Source organism: Kryptolebias marmoratus, linkage group LG21, assembly GCF_001649575.2.
Source record: "Kryptolebias marmoratus isolate JLee-2015 linkage group LG21, ASM164957v2, whole genome shotgun sequence".
Classification (NCBI taxonomy): domain Eukaryota; kingdom Metazoa; phylum Chordata; class Actinopteri; order Cyprinodontiformes; family Rivulidae; genus Kryptolebias; species Kryptolebias marmoratus.
In genome coordinates this window covers 18,486,849-18,511,303 of record NC_051450.1, presented here as the reverse complement: position 1 = coordinate 18,511,303, position 24,455 = coordinate 18,486,849, and the positions used below count along the sequence as shown (strand labels likewise).

Here is a 24,455-nt window from a genome sequence, read left to right as displayed (position 1 = left end):
TTATGTTCATCATAAGGGGTCTTTGGGCTGCACTTCGTCTGGCCCCTCACCTAGGACCTGTCTGCCTTGGGTGACCCTACTAGGGGCATGAAGCCCCTGACAGCATAGCTCCTAGGATCATTGGGACACTCAAACCCCTCCACCACGATAAGGTGGCAGCCCAGGGAGAGGGTGTCTGTTTGTCTGTCAGCAAAATATCTCATTAACCACTGGACAGATTCTAGTGGAACTCTCAGAGAGTAATCCCTGGACAAACATCTACAGAGCTGATCCTCTGAAACGACTATAACTCTGTCAATTTTATAAATACCGAGCTAAAACTTCACATGGCCGTAGCTGAGAGTCCCACCTAATACATACTGTAAGAACTAACAGATTGCACAACATCTCACCATATTGATTGAGAAAAATGTTTTCCAGATTTGACCTAAACCTGCTATAAGTTAATTACAAAGGCATGAAAGGTAGCGGGTGATATGCCTTCCTTAAAAAGAATGTTAGCCCATTGATTTCGTAATGTCTTGAAAAGACCACACAGGAACATCAATATGATTAAAAACGTCCTAAGAAATGAGGGGACAAGAAAATGAGGCCAAGTCAAGAAACAAACATGAGCAGTGGCATCGAAAGCCCCAAGAGGGCACTCCAACGTCTCATTTATTTCCCACCGAGACTTCAGAAAGCTCACTTTCACTTTATTTTACTGCTGAGAACACACGTAAGAAGTGGAGCTCGGCGCAGTAGGACAGCCCCTTCGAATCGGGCGGTAAAGATTTGGAGCAGGTGGGGAGAATAAATTACCATCATCACCGCGCCCACCACTGTGAACATTTAGGCCACCATAAATGCTGCATGGGCTCCATGAAAAGCATCATCGAGGATGCAGCGGGCCATGACCGTGGACTTTTTACTCTCCTCTAATCCAGCAGGCGTTACGGGAGCCTGCTTTTTTTCACCTCGGCAGGCTCAGTAACAGCTCCCCTCCCGAGGATCTGACCCTGGTTAACTTCACAACCACACGGCTAAGCTTCACTGCTCACATTACGGCACACGGTCCCAGTGTTTGTCTGCACCCAGATCAACTGCATTCCTCCACAACATCCAACAGTCCATTTTCCTGCTAGCCTGGATTGTGCAAAAGTCCACATTTCTTTATATTTAGCTTCCAAACAGCCAGATTGATAGCTCCTCAGGTTTTCTGAAGGTCTTTTAACGTTTTTCTTTGGATTTTAGCAGCTTTTCACTTAATTTTCTGCCTGGTGTTTGTACTGTTGCAGCATGCTGTAGATTATGTCTTTCAACATTAAAGGAAAGTAGCAAAATGTAGGGCAGAAGAAGTAATTTCACATCTACGGTCAATGAAAGATGACTTTAAGAAACAGGAAAAACATACGGCTTTGGTCGTCTACTGTACTTTAGGTGTTCGGGTAATGGCTTCACTTTGTTGGAGCTAAAACACTGTTTTTATGTCTGTCAAATTGTCTTATCTTTGGTATTTTTCACAGTATCACAGTATCACAATATCACCCATTAGTTTCAAGGTTTGACCAAAACAAAATAATCATTTCTCAACATTTGATCTCAGTCTGAAACTCGATCACGGGCGATATGCATTCCTACAAGGAATGCTAGGCCTTTAATTTATCCTTTGAGTTCAGGAGCTTCCAACTCATGAGTCTGGATGATTCACAAATCAGAGTTAAGCCAACATGTTTCTGTTAAATATCAGGTTCTGAAAAAGCAGACTGTTTAGGAAGAAATGAGGGCTGACTCAAGACTTTTGCACATTACCATACATTGTATTGCCTCCTAATGTCAATAACATTGCACACACTGTGCAAAATAGCATTAATTATGTTGTAGCTGTAATTATTATTGTTCCTTGTTTTATTGATTAGATGTCAACTCCATTTTCGTGGCGCTGAACCTCTTTATTGTGTCAAATCTAAAAACACAGACAACTCTGGTCAAACAATCTTTACGAACCAAAAAACTGTATAACAGAGAAGTTATAAAGGCTTGTTTTTTTTGGTTTTTTTCCTTGTTCTCTTTTAAATTTAAACTGACAGTGAAATTGTGTGTTTCGGGCAGAAAATGGCGCCGGCGTTGAGAAGAGACGGGCAGAAGTGCCGCCTGTCAGTCAGCGTGCTCCTGTGGTCAGACAGAGGGACGGACATCCTGCAGCCATGTGAGGACAGTCCAAGCCAGTCATAACAACTTGGACAACAGTGCTCCCTATAGGCCCGGCAGAGAAGTTCATTTTCCACATGAACACGGACCGAAGAGTCTGCGGACTGGGAGCGAATTTGACTTTGAGTCACAGGAGGGAAGCTGAGAAAACAGGAACGTTGTGCAGCTGCTGTGAACTGGCTCTGTTTTCCGTCTGCAAGCTGTGGAGCAGGGAAATGTTGTTCTTTGCTTTGGCTGCTCTCAGACACACTGGATGTCGAAAAGAAACATTGTCTTCAAAGTGCTGACATTCAGCTTTACATGTACAAGTCGACATTGACTAGATTAGGGCGTGAGTCGCTTTTTACTCTTTGGAGGTGCAGCTTATATAAAATGAACCATTATTACGTTAGATAGAGAGAAAAACAACTGCAGAATGAATCTAATATTCCTCAAATGACACTCATAACCACAGTTTCTTCCACCCCAAGTTCTGAGGGTGCATGCTATAACAACTTATTTTGTTTTCTTTGTTTTTCAGATCATAAACTCCTGAACAGAACATAATCTCAGCTATTTCATTCTAACCATCCAGCTTGTGGTTGTGCTTGGCAGCGCTCTGCACAGCAGTGGCAGAACTCCAGGAGCATGTTTTTAGAAAGCATTTCTCACCCTCGCAGCTGAGCTGTGCAGCTGTGCAAAGCCTTTCAGGACAGAAGGCACAGTGATAAAATGGTTATTCTCCAATAAAACACAGTAAACTCATATTAGTTAGACTCCTGTGCACTTTAAAAAAAAGAGAAAACTCAATAAAGGCTCTGTGTTACTTAAACTGAAGTCATCCTCTGTTAGGAAACGAGTTATAGTGGTTTTGGTCAAATCTTGAAAATGACATTATGTGCAATCCCAAACGATGTTGCGAGATCTCGCTCAATCTGTTCGAGCTCAAAGTATGTGTTGAGCATGACTCTCTGCTACGACCACACCAAATTGTAGCTCAATATCTGTAAAATTGACTGAAATAGACCCATTTTTGTGCTTGCTAGGGTTGCTTAGCCATGGCGGCCATCATTGACTTTCAGAGTCAACGATGTATGATTATTTTCTCAGAGTTTCATTAAAACTCAACGAGTGGCTCATGAGATATTTTGCTAAAATACAACTGAACACATTCACACAAACACAAGCAAAACCATCAGGTTGTGCTGTAGCACCAGAGAACCATCACGTCTTTCACGGCGAAGATCCAAATGTGCTCCATCCTGCTAAATATAACAGGCAGGATGTTACCCTGGCAAGCCGTGTATTTAATTGCAATTAAAGATTAATGTTGACTCTCCCGAAATGAAACAGAGACATGTCTTCCACATGTCTCCGCCGCAGCTTTTCTTCACCAAACCACAAGCGTAATTGCAGACGCAGAGCTGGCCGTGATTCAGAGCCGATGAGCTGCGTCTCCAGGGCTTCATCCACCTACACTGTGATCCACTGTGCAGCATCCAGAATTAACTGTTTACCATGGCTGCACATTAGGAGAGGCGAGCGCGGCCTCACAACAGAGTATTCAACCGGTGGAAATGGAGTACGTGTCGGGCGAACGCATTAGCCCCGCTGCCAAAACCTGGCAGCGTCACGGAGAGAAATGGAAAAGTGCAGGAAACAGAAAATAGAGGCGCTGAGAAGGACCAGAGTCATCACTAAAGAGGAGCAGCTACAGTTTGGGGTTTTTGGGTCCTTGTTCAGCAGATGTTTATATGCAAAACAAGTTACAAGTAACTAGTGAAGAAAAACAGCCTCGCGTTTTCATTAAACACCATTTAAAAGAACACAGAAGAAGACAAACGGTTCCTTTTCGTGGTAATATTGGTTTAACAGCAGTGACTTTAAGGACAGAACTCTGTTTTGGCAACACAGCCCTGCTTTTTCATTGTGGTGTTGCCATGTGGATTAATTAAATTGCATTAAAATTCAAATATAAAGTGATAACCAAGGTGCTGTTTAACAGAAGACATGTCTGAATGAATTATAATAGGAAATGTTTGGTCTTTTAGGCTTCTGAAGCTGCATTTCTGAAATACTAATCAATAAGGCTGCAGGAGATAATCAATCATCTGCAATATACTTAGATGTTTTATGAAAAAGTACCAGGCAGGTACTTTTTCATAGTTCAGGCACTCAGTGTGCTTTTAATCACACAGATAGAGATTAATGCCACACCATGCGTCTTCATTTCAACACCACGTTGGAGCAGGAAAGATTTTATATTTAAAACTCTGTTATTTCTAGAATGCCCATAAATGCAACTAAAAAAGGTGCGAAGTTTTATTCTGGCCATCTGGTGACACACAAACACATTTAAAAGTGGCTTTTTTTTTCTTCTAAAGATAATCTGCTCTGAGTGGTTCATTCTTTGAGTTAGATGCCTTTTTTAAGGCGCGAAGGATTCACGGCTTCGCGGTAAATTAAATCAAAACAAAAACGCAAACTGTCACATGGAACAGAGAGAGGCTTCATCCCGTTTATAAGCGAGCAAACGGAGCAGAGTAGAGTTTATACCCCGCTTAAATTTAGTCTTAAATTAAGGAATAAAGTCAGTGAATCGACTGAACTTTATTTGAATGACTAACAGTTGAAGATGTACGTCTAATGATTAATTCCTGAAGGTCTTATTAAAATTTGCCCAGTGGTTCATGAGATATTTTGCTAACAGACACACAAATAACACTACAAAACAAGCATTACCACCTGCCTTTCAGCAACAAGCGATAATAATTAGCTCGCTCTGACAGGATGACCAAATTCAAGGTGACATCTCCTGCTTTTCCCCTCCGTTTGAAAGGAATTAAAGAACCAAAACGTGTCCAAAGGTTAAAGTATTCACTGGGCTGAGTTTCATCAATCCACCTTTGGTAAACATTTGAATCAGGAGGATCCGTTTTATCAGAGCGGTCATTTATCAGAAACCGCCGCTGAGGCTGTGACTCATAATCTCCTGAAACCAGTGACTCAACCAATGAGGGCTCCTCGAGAACAAATAAATAAATAGAATAAAAAAAAAGGTGCCACGAGTTGTCGAGCGCGGCCTCCTAATGAATCAGGGCAACACAACATCATCTCATCGGTTGAGTTCAGCTTCGTCAACGCAGACGCAGGAGAGCCATTGTGTCGCCCCTCGCCTTCGGCTGATAAATCTCCAGCCGTTCGTCGTCACTGAGAGGACGATTTTGACTGACAGGTGTCCTGAAGGATCACATGAAGCCGTAAACGCCGGCGCCTGCTCCTCTCACCTCAGACCTCACAGACGTTTAAGCGCGGTGATGCAGATTCTTCGGAGGACTTTCTGCTGTTATTATCGGCTTGTTTTGATTACAAGTCAGGAAAGCGTCATCGTGCACGCCTGGCTAATTAGAGTCCGGACAAAAAGCCGTTTCCTGAACGCCTCCGTCGAGTTTAGGATTTACCGACTGCCAGTGAATGCGTCAAACACTCCCATTTAGGTAAAAAAAATGTCTCCATATCTACATTTCTGTGCTTCAGATGACATTTCTTTAAGTTTACGGATTTTTTTTACGTTGATTAGAGGGCACGGCGTTGGTTAGTAAAGTTTCCAACAATAACACTTCACTTCAGGCATCTTTAATTTGGATAAACTGGAGCTGGCAATAATTTGGTGAGACCTCCTCTGTATTTACTCTGATTGTGGTTGAAGGTCACGAGGAGTGTAGGAGGACTCTTCGTTTTTACAGAGCTTTATGAAAATTGGAGCAACTTTGCATTTCCACACACACATCAGAGGAGTCAACACACCCTTCAGGCAGCTGAGTCTGACGAGGGCAGAGATGATGCATTACGTAGGAACTTAAAAATGTGCAGTATTGTTGCATTAAAGATACTATTTCTCATAATCATCAGATGGATTATCATTGATTTTACTTTAAACAGTCATTTAATTGCAAAGCTCCTTCACATGAGCAGCTGAGGAATAATAAAAAAATGAGTGCATCATTAATAATTTGATTTAAAATAAAGAAAAAGGCATGTTAAAAGTGTCCAAGATGAACAGAATCCATTCAATAAAAGCTGTTTCAAGTTTTTAAAGTGTTTTAAGGGGTAATTTAAGTATAGTCCATAAAATTTATGAGTGGATTTGCTTTAATTTAAAGTGTTTTTATGTGGCTTTTTAATGCAAGTGTGAGGCTTTTATGTGGATTAAAGCCAACACAGAGAAAAGGGGGGGTGAGGTACTGGACTGTGCACATATTTATACACGATACTGGCATTTCTTTGTCCGTTTTCTGAGTGAAGGACGAGAACAGGAAAAGAAAGATAAAGAACCCAAAGAGGGTGTCAGAGTGCATCATCTTCAGCTCTGCGTTGACTGATAGAATCCAGCAGCAGCCCTGAGGCGAGTATTGATCAGATCCTGCCCGTTTGCTCCCAGGGAAACTCTCCAAAACAAAAAACAAGCGGGTACAAACCGGATCCAGTGGAGGAGAAAATGAGAATCAATGGCAGCTCAAGGTAAAACCACTAGGTCTTTAATATGAAGCAACACATTTCCCTGCTGCAGCTTAAACACTCATCTGTTGAGAGTCTAATGTCCGTCCCTCCATGGTGGACATAAAGCTACGAGTGGGTCTCTGTGTTTCATATATTATAGCAGTTGTTGGAGGTCAAAGACAGTGGAGCAGAGGGATATCCCTATCTGACTAATTAGATGGAGCGCAGGACTGCAGGGGAAGCTCAACACTAAATTTAATTTAGTCTATTTGTTCCGGTTGCCGCGCATCACATTTCGCTGCTCTGTCACTGATGATGTCATTTACTGAAATCAGATTAGCTCTGCTGCCAAGAAGCCTCAGCCTCTACTGCATCCTCTGGCTCTCTGCACTAGAACCCCTCGCCGCTCTCTGTCTCTGTCCTGCTACGCTGGAGAATCATCCGCTGGTGGCTGAAAAGCCCGATCCTGGTCACAGGTGTAGGTAGCTCTTTTGGCACCTTTGGCTTCAGCTGCTGAGTCCTTGTAGCCTTCAGGTTTCGGTACAGACGCTCTTAGGTCGCAGTTACGGACGACCAGTTGCCGTACAGGAGCAGCCGCCGCTGTCTGAGAAGGGTGTACAAGATGTACAAGCTCGTCGGGCACCTTGACTTGCCATGAGACGCGCAGGATGTGGCAAAGGCGTGGCAGGTGAAAGGTGAAAGGCCATTGTCACTGCCATCTTCACAGAGATCACCCCGACATGTGTAGTGTTGCGTCCACTGATGGTGTTGTTGTTGCGCCCTTGTTTAATACAGTCTGTACATTTAAACCAGTAATAGATGGGAATTGGACAATTCAACATGCATGCAGAGTTAAAACAAGAAAGCGCATGTAAAGAACAAACAAAAACATTATATCCTTATTCGATTTTCAGTTGATTCTATTTGTAAGTTTTTGCACTGAAATCCTGCAGAAGCTTCTTCTCCGAGGTTTTACTTTCCCAACCAGGTCCAAGCAACCTAACCTCGCTTTGCTGCTTGGCACTCTCTAAAACAACACAAACCCCTGCAATCAACAAAAGCCATGGAAGTTCACTCACTCCAACATCCCGGAGGTGATGAGAGAGCAGCCTCCTGCATAGTAAATCAGGCTCCTCTCCTCCAACCGGGACACTGAGGAAAGCCTGGCAATTACTGAGGCAAACAAAGCCCCGCTGTTGCCTCGCTAGAAACTGCTTACTTCTCCTGGAAAGAGAGCAGCCCGTCCAGGCTCATCCCGCACTTCGACAACGCTGCTAATGAGAATCTATGGGGGTAAGGAGGAGAGACGCCGGCAGGGGAACCGAGGAGGGAAACAGTGCAGGCATCGGGACTGAGCATCAGAGACAATCATGAAGGGAGAGCTCGAGAGCAAAAGACAAACTAACGCCTTCCCTTCGTTTTATTTTCCTCTGACTGAAAACAGCGCTCGACATTCGATCAGAACCAGAAATACTCGCTGCAGGCCCGAAGATGTACGAAAGTTACATCTCGGCTGATTGCTCTGAGTCCTCCTGCAGGAAACTCTGGGGCTCGCCTGGGTAGAAATATGCTTTCGTATAAAGGGAGCGACCTCTACTCTTCCGTTTTGGCGCCGATCCACGTCCACCCTCCGTCAGCCTGCGCTGAGAGAGCGGCCCATCCACAGGTAGCCGGATCGGACTCGTTTTTCACCACCTCATCAGCCTGTCCTGTGGGCTCAGCAGCTGCAGGCGAGAGCGGCAAAGCGCGAGCTGCCGTTTTGTGACACTCGGGGGAAATCAGAATCTTCCTGCTCTCAGACGCCGTAAACAACTGTCTGTTAGGGACGGTTTATCGTCACCGTCCGCCGCCAAAAGGTGAAGGCAGACAGTGTTTTTGCGAGCGACTGTGTCCTTCAAGGACTTTAAGTGTTCAAACTGAAGATAATCCTTGTGTTACAGAATAAACTCTTAACAAGCTAACAAGTCAGATGTTTTTATTATAACATCAAATACGCCGTTAGATGAGCGGACATCAGTGCGTGTGAAAGTGTGCAAACAGTGTAGCACACTCACGTATAATCACTGCGGTCAGGAGGGGAGATGTTTCTGTCCATTAATTAGGTTTGATTATTATAATATCATCTACTAGGAGCCATATTAAGACTAATTAGAAATCACAGAGTCTGTGGCAGCTCTGCAGCCCCGAACACACACACCAAAAAGCAAATTAACGCTGAACCTGACTGATCAGAAGTCCGCAGGGAAACTCACTCCATTACCGCATGAATTAAAATCCTCCTCGCAAAACAGCGGGGGGAGTTGGAAGCGGAAACTTATTTTGTCGTTTATGATGTCAGAGTCGTTTTAATATTCTGAATAAAAACATAACAAGTTGAATTCATTAACTCGGATGAATCTGTTCGGCTTCCCGTCCACCGCAGCACTCAGTCTTGACACGTGGAGGAGAGATGACTCATCCCCTGCATAAATATCACTTCTGGACGAGAGCTCGGATTTAAAACAACGGCTTCTCGGTACGACGGTGCGGTCCTGACGTCGCTAATGGTCAGAGAGTCCGAGACAAAGACACAAAATATCCAAGGTTACAGCTGTTTTTTCTTTTAGTTGCTGTGGGATTGTTCTATAACGAGCAGCAGAGCGTGAGCCCAGCAGATCTTAGTGTGACTGCTGATTGTTTCCTTTTTTTGTTGTTTTTCCTCCTAACCTAACTACCTCTGCACACTTTGTGCTACTTTAGCCGTTCATACATCAAAAGGTTCGGCTCATTCAGGAGGTGGCTGCTCTGAATTTTGGTTTTTGTAACTTTTATACTTTTCAGAGCATTTAACTTTATTTGCAAATATTTTCCTCAAAGAACTACATCGAGGTTTCTTCTGTTCCTTCAGAGACATCCTTCTCTGTTTTTGTCTTCTGCTACAGACAGTTTGTAGCTATAGTTCTGCTATTTTAGCTGTTAGATAACCTTTTGATACTTTTAGGTTTTATCTAATGATTTTCCAGTTTTTGCTTTTAGTTAACTTTTTGTTACTTTTAACTAGCCTTTCACTACTTTAAGTCTATTTGACACTTTTAGCTAATTTTCTGCTTTGTTTAGCATTTAGCTTAGCTTTTGCTGCTTTTAGCTTCTAGTTAGCATTTTGATACTTTACAGAAAGCAAATCTTATGATGCTTTTAGCTGACATTTTATTACATTGAGCTTTTAGTTAGCATTTTGTTACATTTAGCTTTCAGTTAGCATTTTGTTACATTTAACTTTCAGTTAGCATTTTGTTAAATTTAGCTTTCAGTTAGCATTTTGCTACATTTAGCTTTCAGTTACCATTTTGTTAAACTTCGTTTTCAGTTAGCATTTTGTTACATTTAGCTTTCAAATAGCATTTTGCTACATCTAGCTTTCAGTTAGCATTTTGCCACATTTAGCTTTTAGATAGCATTTTGCCACATTTAGCTTTTAGTTAGCATTTTGCTACATTTAGCTTTCAGTTAGCATTTTGCCACATTTAGCTACCAGCAGGGGTTTTGCTCCTTTTAGCTTTAACAGCTCAGTTCCATCTTCTTCAGTACTCAGCATCCACACAGTTTCTCACACACAAGTAAATAAATAAATAAACAGATAAATAAATAATCCTGGTACACCTGCCTACGTGGCGACAGTGAAACAAAGGATCCAAGGATTCGTCCTTCCCTCCTGTCTGTGTACAAAAACAATCCACATCAACATGACTCAGACAAAAACCCACACCAATAATGCAACACAGCTAATCCCCCAGCAAAGCAAAGCCGCAGCTAAAAGAGCACAACTGTCTCAACAACAGCTGGGCTAAAATTAACTCCATAAAGAGCCGATTCTCCGGCTGCTGCAGAAAGATATCCCACGTCTCCGGTAAACATGGAGGAAGGTGAGGTAAGCTCTTAAATAACGTCGTTAAGAAGTGAAACAGTCGGACCACATTTTCTACTGAACAAATGACAACAATGGAAGCTGCTTAACATGACAGATTAAAGAGATAGTTCAGATCTTTTGACGTAAACTGGAAAGGTTATGATCAATTAATACTTTACCTGCAGCAGATGAATGAGCTCCATTTAAAGAATTAGAGTCCAGTTTGTTTGTCTTTATGTGTTTACTGTCTTATTTACTCTTTATGTGTTTGTAGCAGCAGTTTGACTGTTTCGCTGTCAGATCTTTGTGTTCTCGTAGCCTCAGTCCTTCGTTTCTTTAGGTAAATACTTCTGATTTATAAATTTGACAGCAACGTGAATGTTCATAAAAACATTTGTTTTGTTGTTTCAGTTCTGCAGAAACCCACTGCTGAGTCAGCAATCATTCTTATTTTCTGCTTTTAAAGTTTCTTCCACAAACTTTCTGCGATTTTAACCATTTCAATTGTAAATAAACGTGTTCAGCTCAGGAGGGAATAGTTTTTAACTTTAATACTTTTTAATTATTTAACATTCCTTCCATAAATGTTCCCCATAGAAATAGATAGAGTTCTCTTTGAATCCTAAAACCTTTCTTCTGCTCTGTTTTAGCTTTTAGCTATTGTTAAGTCATTTTAGATGTTACTTTTGGTTTTGTTCTTTTTAGCCTTTAGCTACTGTTCTGCTGATTTTAGCTTCTGTTCTGCTTGTTTTAACTTGAACAATTCAGGGGGAAATTCATTAATAAACAAATTTCAGAAAAGTCATTCAGCACTCAGTCTTCATATTGCATCTTTTTTACAAATAAAGAGCGATTTCTCCAGTTCATAACCACTCCTCCAAACATCTGAACTATCCCTTTAATTCACACTGGATCACGGCCCAGAGAAACAAACCATGATGTGTTCCTGTTTAACACAACTGACCTGCTCTGGACGGGTTACATAACGTGCAGATTTGGGGTCAACAGTTCAGTCGTCTGTCGAACCTGCTTCATTACACAAACACTTTTTAAACATGTTTCAAAGCCGTCTGCTTGCTGCGTTTTTAAGGAACGCTAATAAGAGCGGACGCCGTGAAGAGGACAAGACCTGAGGCCACAAACACGCTGTCGGGTTAACAAGTCCCCGTTTTAGTGCTGCTTTAAGAGAGTAGGGACAGAGAGACACATCCTTTCACTGCTGGCGCTCTAAAATAAAATCAAAGTACACCAAATTATTGATCTGTACAAAGAGCAGCACAAAAAACCCCGCCTGTCTCTAATCTTTGCTCAAAAGTAATGCCACTCTGGAAGCTGTCCACTTATCTGTGACGCTGACTCAGTGTAAGTGTGCTCCCCGTGTCATCTCCAGAGATGGAGGCTGACTGCAGGAGGAGGTGGAGGTAATTACCAGAGTTACCTCTGTAACTCTGGTGGTTTCTACGGAACCAAGAAAAGGGAAGGACTTGGACGACGAAAGACGGATACTGGACCATTAGAAATGGAGTTCAGATTTATTTATGAACAAATAACATCTTACCTGTTGCAGATAGCTGTTCGAATGACCAAATACTGACTCCAACCTCTTGGTAATCCTTTTATTTTGTTGCCTCGCAACATGAATTTGTTTATTTTTTACTTGATTATAAGTAATAATTCCACAAAAAGAGCTTTAGATGTAAAACCGATGATAAACATTCCCACGACATGATGCAGCCACCGCCATGCTTCACTGTCAAACATAGGAACTACTCAAACCAAGTCATTTCAGCCAATTAACTTCTTGAATTTTATTTTTTGTAGACTTATTATAACCAAATTAAAAATACCAACAGTACCAAGAGCAGAATGAATACTTTCTAACAGTGAGAATAAATTATTTACACAAGTGACAAATGACAAAAAGCTCCGATACCTATCTGTTTTTATCTCAAATATTTCCTCCACCTGTCTCTGAGAAGGTTTGTGTTATCTGACAACTGAGCCTGAGCTTCCTGTAACGAGCAGATCACGCCGGACGCTCGCCGAGAGGCTGAGAGCAGAGGTCGAGCAGCTCGCCCTCTTCTAATTGGCCGAATCTCACTGTTTGTTTTCAGGTTGCGAACAGAAGCTGCGTTTTTAAAGCATGAAGCAGAAAACAAGAGACGGACGAATACAAACCAAGAAGCCAAAACATCTTATCTGGCATGTACAGCCAGTATTTCATGAGAAAACACAGGCCGAAAGCTGCTGAATGACTGCTGAAGAAGCTGAAACTTAGTTGTTGAAGCTAAAAGTAGCAAAAGGCTAGCTAAAACCTAAATATTTAGAAGCTAAAAGCAGCAAAAAGATACATAAAAGTAGCAAAAGAGCTGAAAACAGCAAAAGGGTAGCCAAAAGCTAAAACTAATAAAAGGCTGACTAAAAGCTAAAAGTAGCAGAATGGTAGCAAAAAGCTAATTTAAACAAAAGGCCAGCCAAAAGGTAAAAGTAGCTTAGAGCTGAAGGCAGCATTAGGTAACAAAAATAACCTGAAGCAAATCTCAAAAACTGTGTTTTTGATTGAAAAGCGGTCTCAATGTGCTTCGTTTGAGAAAACATTTGTGAATAAATTTAAATATTTTTGAAAAGTATTAAAACAAACCACAGACAGCAGCCATCTATGAGCTGAATGTTTGATATATGAACGGTTAAAAAAGAAGCAGAAGTAGATGGATTGGAAACATGAACAGAAAGAAAAAGTGTGAACATTGAATTCACGCAGTCAAAAAGTCCAACAGAATAAAAAGGTTTAAGTCGCTCCGTTCTTTAGTGTGTCATTATCAGATATCCCATCAGCGAAGAAAAAATAACAATTTAATTTATTAAACACTAACAAACAAAGCCAAACCATTGTCCCTAATACTGCCCTGCCTGTTCAGTTCATAAAGAGAAACAGCCAGAAACTTTAATTGTTTTTATGATCTTATACATCAAGAATAAGCAACATAATAAAAAAAGTCCTTCACCGCCTCCTAAAAGCACCGAAGTGCAGGAAGCACATAAAGCAGCTGGAGCTGCTCTCATTAAATAAACTAAAGAAATGTCTCTAACGAGGCTTACAGCCATTTTCTCTACATATTTATGACATTTCGGCTCATATGAGACGAAAGGTATTTCAACATTTCAAACCGGAACATTTCAAACGCTGCCTGACGCGTGGACCGTTTCCTGAATCCTTCGCTGAGGTGATCGTCATCGAAGCTGCCGCGTAACTGGCTCCATTTAGGAGAAGAAGAGTGAAATAAAACCAAACCGGTGTCAGCCTTGCGTGAATTAGAGACGTCTGCAGGGAGACGGCTACCTGCTGAAACTCTCTGCAAACATCTGCTGCCGACAAGCGTTCATATTCCCACTGATCCCACAAACCATGGCAGGTTGTCCATTTCAGATAAAACTCATCTGCAGTTCTTTACTTTACCTGTCCCATTTTATTGCGTTTTGATCTTTATTAACAAACTAAATGATGTAAAATGTGACTCAAAGGCTGTCAAACAACATGTGCTCCCTGTTATAAACAGGAGAAAAAGAGACTGATGCTGCATAGTGACAGTATTTACTCAGTGGTGCTTTACACATGTAATTTTGTTGTAAAGTTAGGCAAATAACAGCCTTCAGCTACAAAAAAAAGCGTTAAAATCCTTAACAAATGGATTCCTTTCAGCTGGCAGGTGAGTACAAATCAAGGCCTTTGCAAGAGGAGCTTTATGAAAGACAGGCCCTGATCGTTGATGCAGCTTTAGGCAAAAAACTAGAATCTTCCTCCGCTTATTTCTTAGAACAGCCTGTTTGTTTCGTGAAAGAAGCCTCGATAAACACACCAGCGTCGTCTCCTCGCAGCCCGAGACATTTAAATTATTACTGATCATTCACGACGGCTCGGTGGGGGGAATGTTCCACCGCCTCGTCATTTGGGAATACACCGTCTTTGCTTTGAAGCAGTTTCCGGGGAAAATGAGTTATGTTTCACGTTACGCTCGCTGATGGCTGCATTCTGGTCTGTGAAGTAACTCTGTTATGCTCCTTAGAGAACAGCTAAGATGTTTAGTGCTCCAAGTAAAGCAGCCTAATCACTTGTGGCATCCACTCAGGAACAATAAGCCACTAAGAATCACTGCTGAAGTCTGAGTAACAGCATTAAATCTTCAAAACAAAATAACCCATGCTTACTGGGCAGGTCGAGAATAATTGTGGCTCGAAAATTATGGGCTGCAGACACATTTAAAATGCTGCAATGGGCATATTTTGGGTTTTGTTGTGCCATCAGATACACTGAAACATTAATGCCAAAATGCCATAGTTCTGCTAAAAAAAAAAAACACACACAAAGCTGATCTGAGTTCAACTGAGTCCTCCCAGACTGCAAAGTGTGAAAGGAGGAAGTGACGAACTGGAGGTGAGGAGAAAGTAACTAAAAATAACACATTCTAAGCTTTTAGACCAGAGCAAAACCCCGATAATATAATATATTCAAACAATTCATGTTTCAGAAACTTAGAAGTTCTCTTAATAATAAAAGTATTCACTCATCAGCGCCTTTATTAGGTCCACCTTTTCTGCTGCTCGTTAACACAAATACCTAATCAGCCAATCACACGGAGGCAGCTCAGTGCATTTAAGCATCTAGACATGGTGAAGACGACTTGAAAACCGACTCTGAATGTGGCGTGGGTGTTGGAGCCAAACGGGCTGCTCTGAGTGTTTCACAAACTGCTGATCTACTGGGATTTCCACACACAACCATCTCTCGGGTTTTTACAGAGAACGGTCCAGAAAAAAGAGTGGAACGAAAATGAGCTGCAGATGTCAGAGATCAGGGGGCCGACTGGTCCGAGATGACAGAAAGGCAGCGGTAGCTCGCATAACGGCCCGTTACACCATCTCCGAGTGCTCAACACTTTCAGCCACGAAGCAGCAGAAGACCACGCCAGGTGCCAAAACCGGACAATAAGAGACTGGAAAAAACATCCCCGGGCCGCGGACCGGTACCGGTCCATCGGTCATTTGGTACCGGGCCGCAAAGAAAGAATAATTAGCTCACAGTATTTGCATTTTTTATTTTCAGAATCTGACATTTATTTTGAAAAACGGACCAGATTCTCTCCACTCCATCCGTCTCTGACTCAGTCAGAATGCTTACCTAAGTCACGTGATCCGTTATCGCTAAAAACAAACCCATAAGCAGCAAAGTGAGTAAAAAACAAACATCTGGAAGCCCTAGATGGGACCGACTCGTTACTGAGAAACAGGCTCAGGGCTCCCACTGATTCAGGGTTCTTTGTGCACTTTATATTTGTGGCGTATCTTATTTTGAAGGGCGTGTTTAAACACAGAGAACATCAGGGGGAGGACAGGGTGTTATTCGTGCTGATAACGCAACACCAGGACGCAGCTAACGTTGGATTTACGTTTATTATGTTTTCCTGCCGGTCGTATCGTTTTATGTTGTTGTATTTATCCGCCGCACCTTTAAAGGCCGGTCCGTGAAAATACTGTCTGATAATGAACCGGTCCGTGGAGCTAAAAAGGTCGGAACTCTAAGGCCTCCACAGCCACCAGATCTCAGCCCAAATCTCAAATCTGCAGCAACTGTGTGTTTCCAACACCTTGTTGAATCCATACCATGGAAAATTAGGGCAGTTCTGTTGGCAAAGAGGGGGTCCAACCTGGTAACAGAAAGGTGTCCCTAACAAATGAAGAGTGAGTGTAGGTCACTAGATCTGGTCATTTTAAGTCAAAGAGGAGTGATAAATGGACTCCATTTTCTGACCATTCTACAGGTCACACACACACACACACACTGATACAACAATTCGCAGATCAGGGGCAACCTGCGGTTCAACGCTCCCATTGGCAGACGACAGCTCTCCCTCCTGAGAGCCGCAGCCACCCTGTCTCTCTTCTATCGGCTCATCTCAAATCGTCCTCTAAGTGTCAAACGTGCAAAACGAAGAAGCAGGGAGGAGAATGCCATCTCACCTCAGCCTCTCCTCCTCCTTCTTTCGCAGCTTCATGTCACGCTGAACCACTTTCAGGACGTGCTCTGCCTCGTCGTCCGTCAAGCCCGACAAGTCCAGCTTGCGGCCCATCGTTGCTGCCTGTCCTGGAGGAGAGTCACAGGTGCTCCTGTGCTGGGGACAAGCCTGGAGACAGACAAACAAAGAGAATAAAAACATATTGATGCATTTGTGATTAGATCCTCAGAGCAAAACGTTAAAGGTGTTTCTGGGAGACAATCAGACATTACGACAAAGAAGATGATCCTAATTCTGATATCGCAACAACTTAATGACTTATTAAATGTTTTACATAATCAAGTGTAATGTTTGTTTTCTGAACTTTGGTCTCATTTGTCATAAAGTAAGTGATAAAGTGGCGCACATGTTAGGGCAGGACTATATTGGGATAAATAGGAGTAACAGGAGTACATAGTTCCCATTTTTCAGCCACCTGTTCCCTAAAAAGAACTACATGATGACAGCTAAGATGCTAAACCTGTCCAGGTAGATCATCCGGGAAGGGGGGGAATACAGTGCATGCCATGAGAAGGTAGGTTAGCAACTAATAAAGGTGTAATAGTTCTCCAAAAATTAAAAATTGCCTAAAAAGACACTCAAATAATGAAGAAACGATGAAATGTTCCTCCTGTTTTCAGTGCTTTTTTCTTACTAGTCGCCATCTTCGAGGTGAAATCGTGAAGAGTGACAGAAATAGCTGGATAACAACATAAAGACCATGAAGGTTTTCTTGCAGCAGATTCGCTTTCCGAACTTGCTCTCGCCTCTCGCTGTGCAAAATAAAAATTCTCATTTACAGCCATGTTTTTTTTTTTATTTTTCATGAAACAATTACTCTTTAACAGGAGCAAAGAATACACCGGCTGCTAACTGAAAATCACACGTTGGAATCTGTTTGTCATTTGGGTGATAAGATGTAGGGGTAGCTGTGAAGAGAAGCAGTCTGTCCGCTGTCAGCCAACACAGATATCGTGTTTACATGATATCAGATGCTGCTTTTGTCCCAGATCCACTGACTTCAGAGCGTTTTTTTCAATGTGATCGTGCTTGTTTCGAATTAAAAAGAAGGTAAAAGCAGATAAGAACAACAGCACCTCTAAAAGTTGTTCCTTTCTTATCAAATTTTACTTTAAAAACTCCAAATTAATCTCTTTAATATGCCATTTGTTAGAAGGTAGGTGATTCTTAGTCATTTCTTTTTCCACCCATTTGAGAGGGGGACCATGGACCGATTATGAGCAGTTAACATCTTACCTGTTGTACAGATGTAGCTCTTTGAATGGCCTCAGTTTCAGTCTGAGTGAAGCCAAGACCAAAATGGTTCTTAAAGCAACTGAAATCTCAAGAATCTTACATCAGCTCATATATAGATGATTTTATAACACTTTTAGGCCCATTAGCTGCCCACAGACGGCCTGTGTGAGCTCAAGGAATTATCAGAAATCAAAGATAAATCCTTCATCTCTGCTTTTATTTTGAAAGTGAGTGCACCGGTCAGTGGTCAAGTCAGCACATGGTAAAAAAAAACAAATTTAGGTGCAACATGTAGAGCTGTTAATAAAACATGAACTAGTATTTATTCACTGAAGTCAGTGACAGAGCTGTGAGCTCAGAGATGAGGAGGCGCAGTGTTTCTTCTAAATAAATAAAATGTTAACTCTCAGTGTGACTGGTTTAGATTTTCATTGCCCATTTACAGTGTCTACTCTTAGCAGCTAATAAAAAGCGTATTTAGAGCTAATCATAAAATGTATAATTGGGTACTCCAGTTTCCTCCCACAGACCAGAAACATGCATGTTAGGTTAACTGGCAACTCTAAACTGTCCCTCGGTGTGAGCGTGACTGGTTGTTTGTCTCTATGTGTCCCTGTGATGGACATGTGACATGTCCAGGTGTCCCCGCCTCTCACATAGTGACCTCTGGAGATCGGCACCAGCTCCCTGCGACCCGGAAAGGAAATGGATCGGTGGATTGATCCTGTTGGTTCTACTTCAGTATGTGACTCGGTGGGAAAAGCAGCTGCCCACCTCTGCATTAGACGGTCATTCTGGCAGAAATATTATGATATTCCTGCAAGAAGTGACCCAGGCTGCACTGGAAATGCTACAGCTAGTTGCTGCTGTTTGTGATTACATAAAGAACTAACAGAGTAATGCAAAGCTGATGTCAGTGTAGAGATTTATGAACCTTTTGAGGCTGGGGTCTTTGGTTTTTGGTGTAATAATCCAAATTTCTCCAAACTGAGGCTGTTCAAAGAGCTACCTGCAACAGATAAGACGTTAACGGTTCAAACCCCTTCACAGAACCCCTTTTCAAAAGGTCTAAAGTAAGAACATCCCACGACGGTTCCATCATCTTCAGACACGTTTACATTTGTTTATCATGGGAATAAAACACCCTGTCCGCGAGGGCAAACGCAAACACGGAAAAGCATGTGTTCAGTGTGAGAAAGAGGCTTTTGTCACATTCAGCTAAGGTTGAAAAAAAATAACAGCTTAAATCTGCTAGTCTTACAAATCTGTTATCAAACAGCGTGAATAGGCTTCAGACGGTCGCAGTGCCATTCAGAGACACTTTTTATTCAGCAGCTGTGATAAGAAAACCTGTCCTTCACCCCCACTTTCAAGCCTAAAAGAGAATCTCTAACATGTAAAATCCTGTAAAAAGAGGACATGCTGATTTAAGTGTTCACATGTTCTTAAATATGCTCTTTGATGCATTTAAACAGGATTGAAACAGAAGAAATTACTGTAAAATTTGTAGCTCTCACATATTTGTCTTTACCTCACATCACCTGTTCATTCATTCATTCATTCATTTTCTGTTCCCTGTTATTCTAGGTCAATATATTAACTAAACTAAATATAGCGAGCAATGAGCATAACATTTCAAACAGTGGTGTCATTTTTATGATTTCATAAATTTTTGTAAAAAAAAACCCAACCAGTTCAGTTTTACTGCTGAGTACTTTTATTCATGCATTTTATTGGTGTATAATTTCCAACTAATGTGTACTATTAACTATCTTTGAGGCTTGTTTTTATAGCCAATATAGGTCATGAAAAAATGCTTTCAATTTAAAATGTTACTTTTTTTTAACTTATGCCTTTATGCTGGTGTTAGTTTGTCTTAGTATAAAAATTAAAGGAAAAAAGTAAATTAAAGTTGACACCTACTATTGTTGTCTATCAGAGTTCAGATTATGTTCATGCAATCATGGAGGGAAGAAGTTTCTTTATTCCTGATGAAGGACCGTCTTAATTGACTTTATTTTCTACTTATTCCCAGCTCAGACACCTGTCAAAAGAAGCTTATTAGACGCAGGATTTAGCTCTTTCCTCTTCACAATCCATTATTTTCTGAACAATCTCTAACACCAGCAGAGGCTGGCCTGTCTTCAATCACTGTAACTAATGTATACGGGTGATGAACAGACCCTGACAGCGCAGTCATTACTGTACGGCTGCAGGGGAATTATTCAGGCCCTTTTAATCACAAGTGGTGTCAACGGCGATGACTGAGCGGCCCTCGTGTGTGAAAGTGTCTGCACCGGAAGCTTTAGTCGCGCACGCACTCGAGAGCAACAGCAAACTTTGTGCATGCATTCCAGATAAAAAGGTTTATATGCTCAGGCACATCGATGCTTTCTGTCTTTGAGGTGAGGCATCAACACCCTGCAAAGCCACTAATAGCCAATTCTCAGCATCTTTATGGGCAAACCGACTGGGAGGCTGAAAATGCACATGAAGTTTTATTCTTAAAGCATTTTGGGGGGTCAGCTGCTGTGAAACTTCACTTTAATGTTTTCACAAAAGCATTGCAGAGGTGTGGATAAAGGCAAGTGTCACGGTTGTCCCTTTTCTTGCTACCTGCATTGTTTGGAGCTTTTCAAAAGATTACACCGAAACCATGAACTGGTTTTAAAGTTGCATCAAGACCGATGAGTAGCCAGTGTGTCTTAAGCTGAGATGAGCTTGGAGTATTCGAACTAAAGAAATCCTCTTTAAGTTATAATAAATATAAAGTCCCTCAGCAGTCATCCCACTGTGCTCAGTGAAGACGAGATCTGGAAGGAGCAGAAGTCTTTACATCTGCTCCTCTCAGACAGTAAATGTTTGTTAGTTTTTTTACCAACGACTGTCATAATGAACAGTTTATCATTTCCAAACAGACACAAATGTGACTCTGTGTAAATAAAGTGCTAAATTCACAAACCACCTAAATAATCTGGTGCTATTTTCTGCACAGGCACCTCAGCCTAGGCTTGCAGTTTGTTCTGCCCAGTTTAAGCAGAACTGAAGTGGCAAAAAAAGCCTTTAAGGTTAATTTATTGACATAATTTCAAGTATATTTCTGTATGATTTGCCACTTGATTTCTATTTTGATTTCTCTGGCCAGAATAAGTTTGTCAAACTAAGTGACCTTAGGACATACACATGTACTAATATTGTTATAACTGCAGAAAACTTGGTTAAACAAATTACTTGAGTTGGTTTAACAATTCACAACTCATTTTTCCAGTTAAGAAGCAATCTTTACGCCTTCAAACAGAACAAGATCTGTCTCTGTTTTCATGTCCAACTCAGTATCATTCAGTGACTTTCAGGGATCAAATGAATAAAATTTGGACCAGACTTGATAAAATGCAAACTTTAGTATGTTTCTCTGCTACACACTGCATAAACATTTTAAATAAAACTGTAATATAAATAGGTAATTGCTTCAGGTTTTGTTTAATTTGCCAAAGTTCTAAAATAAAACATTAAAAACCCACTACAAATTGCACATTTAGCACACTAGAAGGTGTTTAGTTTGATGAACTGAATCAAGTTGTGTTGTCTGATTTCTGCATGCAGGATTTTACATTTTATTTTTCACAGCAGAATTACCACTAAAATCCTCAGCATGGCAATATACTGTAAGTCTAAATGTAAAATGTACATAAATCCTGATCAAACCAAAACTGAGGACATGCAGTATGTCTCCTTGTCTCGTGTAAGTATTTATCCGTTTGCTTTTTAGTCGGTTCTAATATCTTGAATATGTTATATGCAGTTTAATCTAAAATATGTTAGTCCAACCAGTTATTGCTTCTGTTACAAACTACAGAAACACAAGTCTGATAGTTAGTCTAGTTTTCCGGGTCACATTTCAATTGGCACTACACTGAAGTGCACCACTGAAACGCTTTCCCGGGTCAGGCTGACACTCAGTACTTCATGAAAAGAGGCGAGAGGGAGACGTCACCTGTAGGGAACAGAACTTTGTACTTTCTCCAAAAGGCACGCCGTGTGTGTCTCTTAATCAAACCTTTAATTCGATTACGAACACAGCGACAGACGCCGCCACCAGCGAATCCAAGCCACCCTCCACTGCTGAGCTCCGCTGCTATCTGTCACCTCTGAGAGTCACAGCAGAGGATGGACAAACGGAGAACAAGGCCCTGCGTGAGCACTGAAAGGGCAGAGGCAGCCAAGCGCTAAATGAACTGCTTGTTTTAGAGGCTCTACATTGGATCAGCGTTTTGTCACAGCCAGGGGGGAGGAGACGGAGACTGACTTTGGTGAAATAATTATTTGGATTGAAGGTGAGTAAATTAAACAGGCTTTGCAGAGATGAGGGAGGAATCTGTGCTCAGACCTACGGAGAAACGGATCACTGCGAATGCTTTAAAAACCCAAAGCTCTGTGTTGGTGTTTGATGGCCTTTCTTGGTCTCTTTGGTCATTTGTCTTGTACAGGAATGTGACAACAGAAACACGAGTGTTAGAGGTGTTTCTGCTGCCCAGAACATGGCTGCTATTAGTCAAGATGACACAACGAGTGGTGAGCAGAGTGAAAGGTAAAGCAGCAAGAATACTGAAGATAGACAAAGACACAGACCATCTTATTCCAGGCTGGACTGATCATACAACATCAAACTTCAGTGATTTCTAAAAACAAGAACTGGGCGAATTTGTTGGAATTTACTGTGGATTTTCTCCAATCCATATATATATACACCCCCATTATTATTTGGTTTAATGTCCCTGCACCTGGACCACAGGCTTCTTGTAGCTATCAACAAGCTTCTGGCATAGTTATGGTCTAATAACCCGCCACTCGTCTTGGCAGAATTGGTAGAGTTCATTAAAATTGGATGGTTTCCTAACTATAACATGCAGTTTTTTGAACAAGGTGGAGGTCAGGGTTTTGGAAGGCCATCCCACTTTATCCAATCAGAAACCAGTTTTCATATGATTGAGATCATTGTCCTGTTGGAACACCCAACTGTGCACCAGTACCACAGCATCATCCTACTATCGCCATGCATAAATCAATAAAGGCCAAGAGTTAAAGACAATCATGCCAGTGACAAATGGTTGTGAAGTTCTCAATTTTCTCAACTGTTGCAATATTAACCCCACCCATCACTCAGAAAGTGCAGCATGTGAGCAAATCTGTAAATACTTTTGAAAGGAAAACACTGATTTAACAAATGCTGTTTGAAGAAAGATTAAATCGTCCACCCTATCCAAACATTAAGAAGCGAAAGCATTGAAATTCTCGTCCTTGGCTTTGTACAAGGCGGGGCATTTGATCATTTATCGCTGTTTGACATCTACCTGCTGTGTCCCATCAATCACTTCCTGGCCGATCTATGCAGAACCGGAGAGGAAGCTGACAGGGCGAGAAGATGCACTCACATTCTTGAGCACACACAACAACACACAGCAACATTTTCACCTGAGGCGTTAAAACGAGGGCTCAGATCTGCCTGCACAAATGAGCATGTGAGTAAGTGCTGGGAACTGCTGGAAGCAGTACTAAGAAGCAGGTGCAACTTTGGCTTCGGCGTCCTTATTTTCCTGCACCAAATGACTCACAGGAGCTGAGCACTTCATTCATTATGTGGGTGAATGTTCTCCTGAACGATCCAGCACGACTGTCACCTGTTGACAGTCAGCAGCGCAAAACAAAAGGAGCAAAACAGCCATCAGTTGCAGGTTGGCGTTCCTTCCACGAGCTTTGAACTAAAATCAGACATCAGGCGTGGTCACATGCATTGTGAGACGTGTTCGTGCTCAGAGGACGTGTTGAGGATGATTCTCAGCTACAACCGCCCCAAAATCAAACATAAAAGCCGTAAAACTGACTGACTTATAGGCATTTTGGTGTTGGCTACGGTTGATTAGCTGTGGCAGCCATCTTGAATGTTCATGAGTTGAAGATGTTCACCTAATGACAACATGCCGAGAGTTCCATTACAGTTCGTCCTTTGGTTCTTTAGATATTTTGCTAACAGGCAAACAAGGCTGCAAAACTTATAGGCTAAAATGACACAGTGTGTAGCACTTAGATTAGGCGTTGTGGATGATTCTAAGCTACTACCACACCAAATCTTAGCTCAATGTTTGGTAAACTCGCTGAATTATAGCCATTTCAGTTGGCCGTGGCGGCCATCTTGAATTTTTTGCCTCCAAAAATGAATTGGTCTTAGATGCACACCCAGGTGGTTACTTTCTGGGAGTTTCTGTGCATTTCTTCCTGTGGTTCATGAGATATTTTGCTAAAAGACACACAAGGATGACAATGGTTAGAGAACATATGCTGGCAAAAACATGGTCGCCTCTTTGGCTTCGGCGGGCGATAATGAGCTTTAAACACAAACTCTGACAGGCAGCCAAGAGGGGGGATTTACAGCTTGCATTCCTGAGGGCTAAAGTTTATTGGTTTCACAATGTGTCTGAGACAAAACATGACTTTTCTTCCTGTTTTTTTTTTTTCCAGAAGCTTAGTTTCTTTAAAAAGATGAGTCACACTCTGCACCTCCAGGACCTGATGCGCCTCATGTTTTCACCCCCGGA

The 24,455-nt window shown here is 41.7% G+C and overlaps 1 protein-coding gene across 3 annotated transcripts in view; it reads right to left on the bottom strand.

The window, feature by feature from the left end:
• Window positions 1-24,455, bottom strand: part of LOC108243164 (myosin VIIA and Rab interacting protein) — a 98,284-nt gene that overhangs the window by 73,220 nt on the left and 609 nt on the right. For all 3 annotated transcript variants that reach the window (XM_017428439.3, XM_017428441.3, XM_037973295.1), the window contains exon 2: window positions 16,571-16,734. In XM_017428439.3, the coding sequence (XP_017283928.1) occupies window positions 16,571-16,734 (164 nt within the window). The remainder of the gene's footprint in view (window positions 1-16,570; window positions 16,735-24,455) is intronic.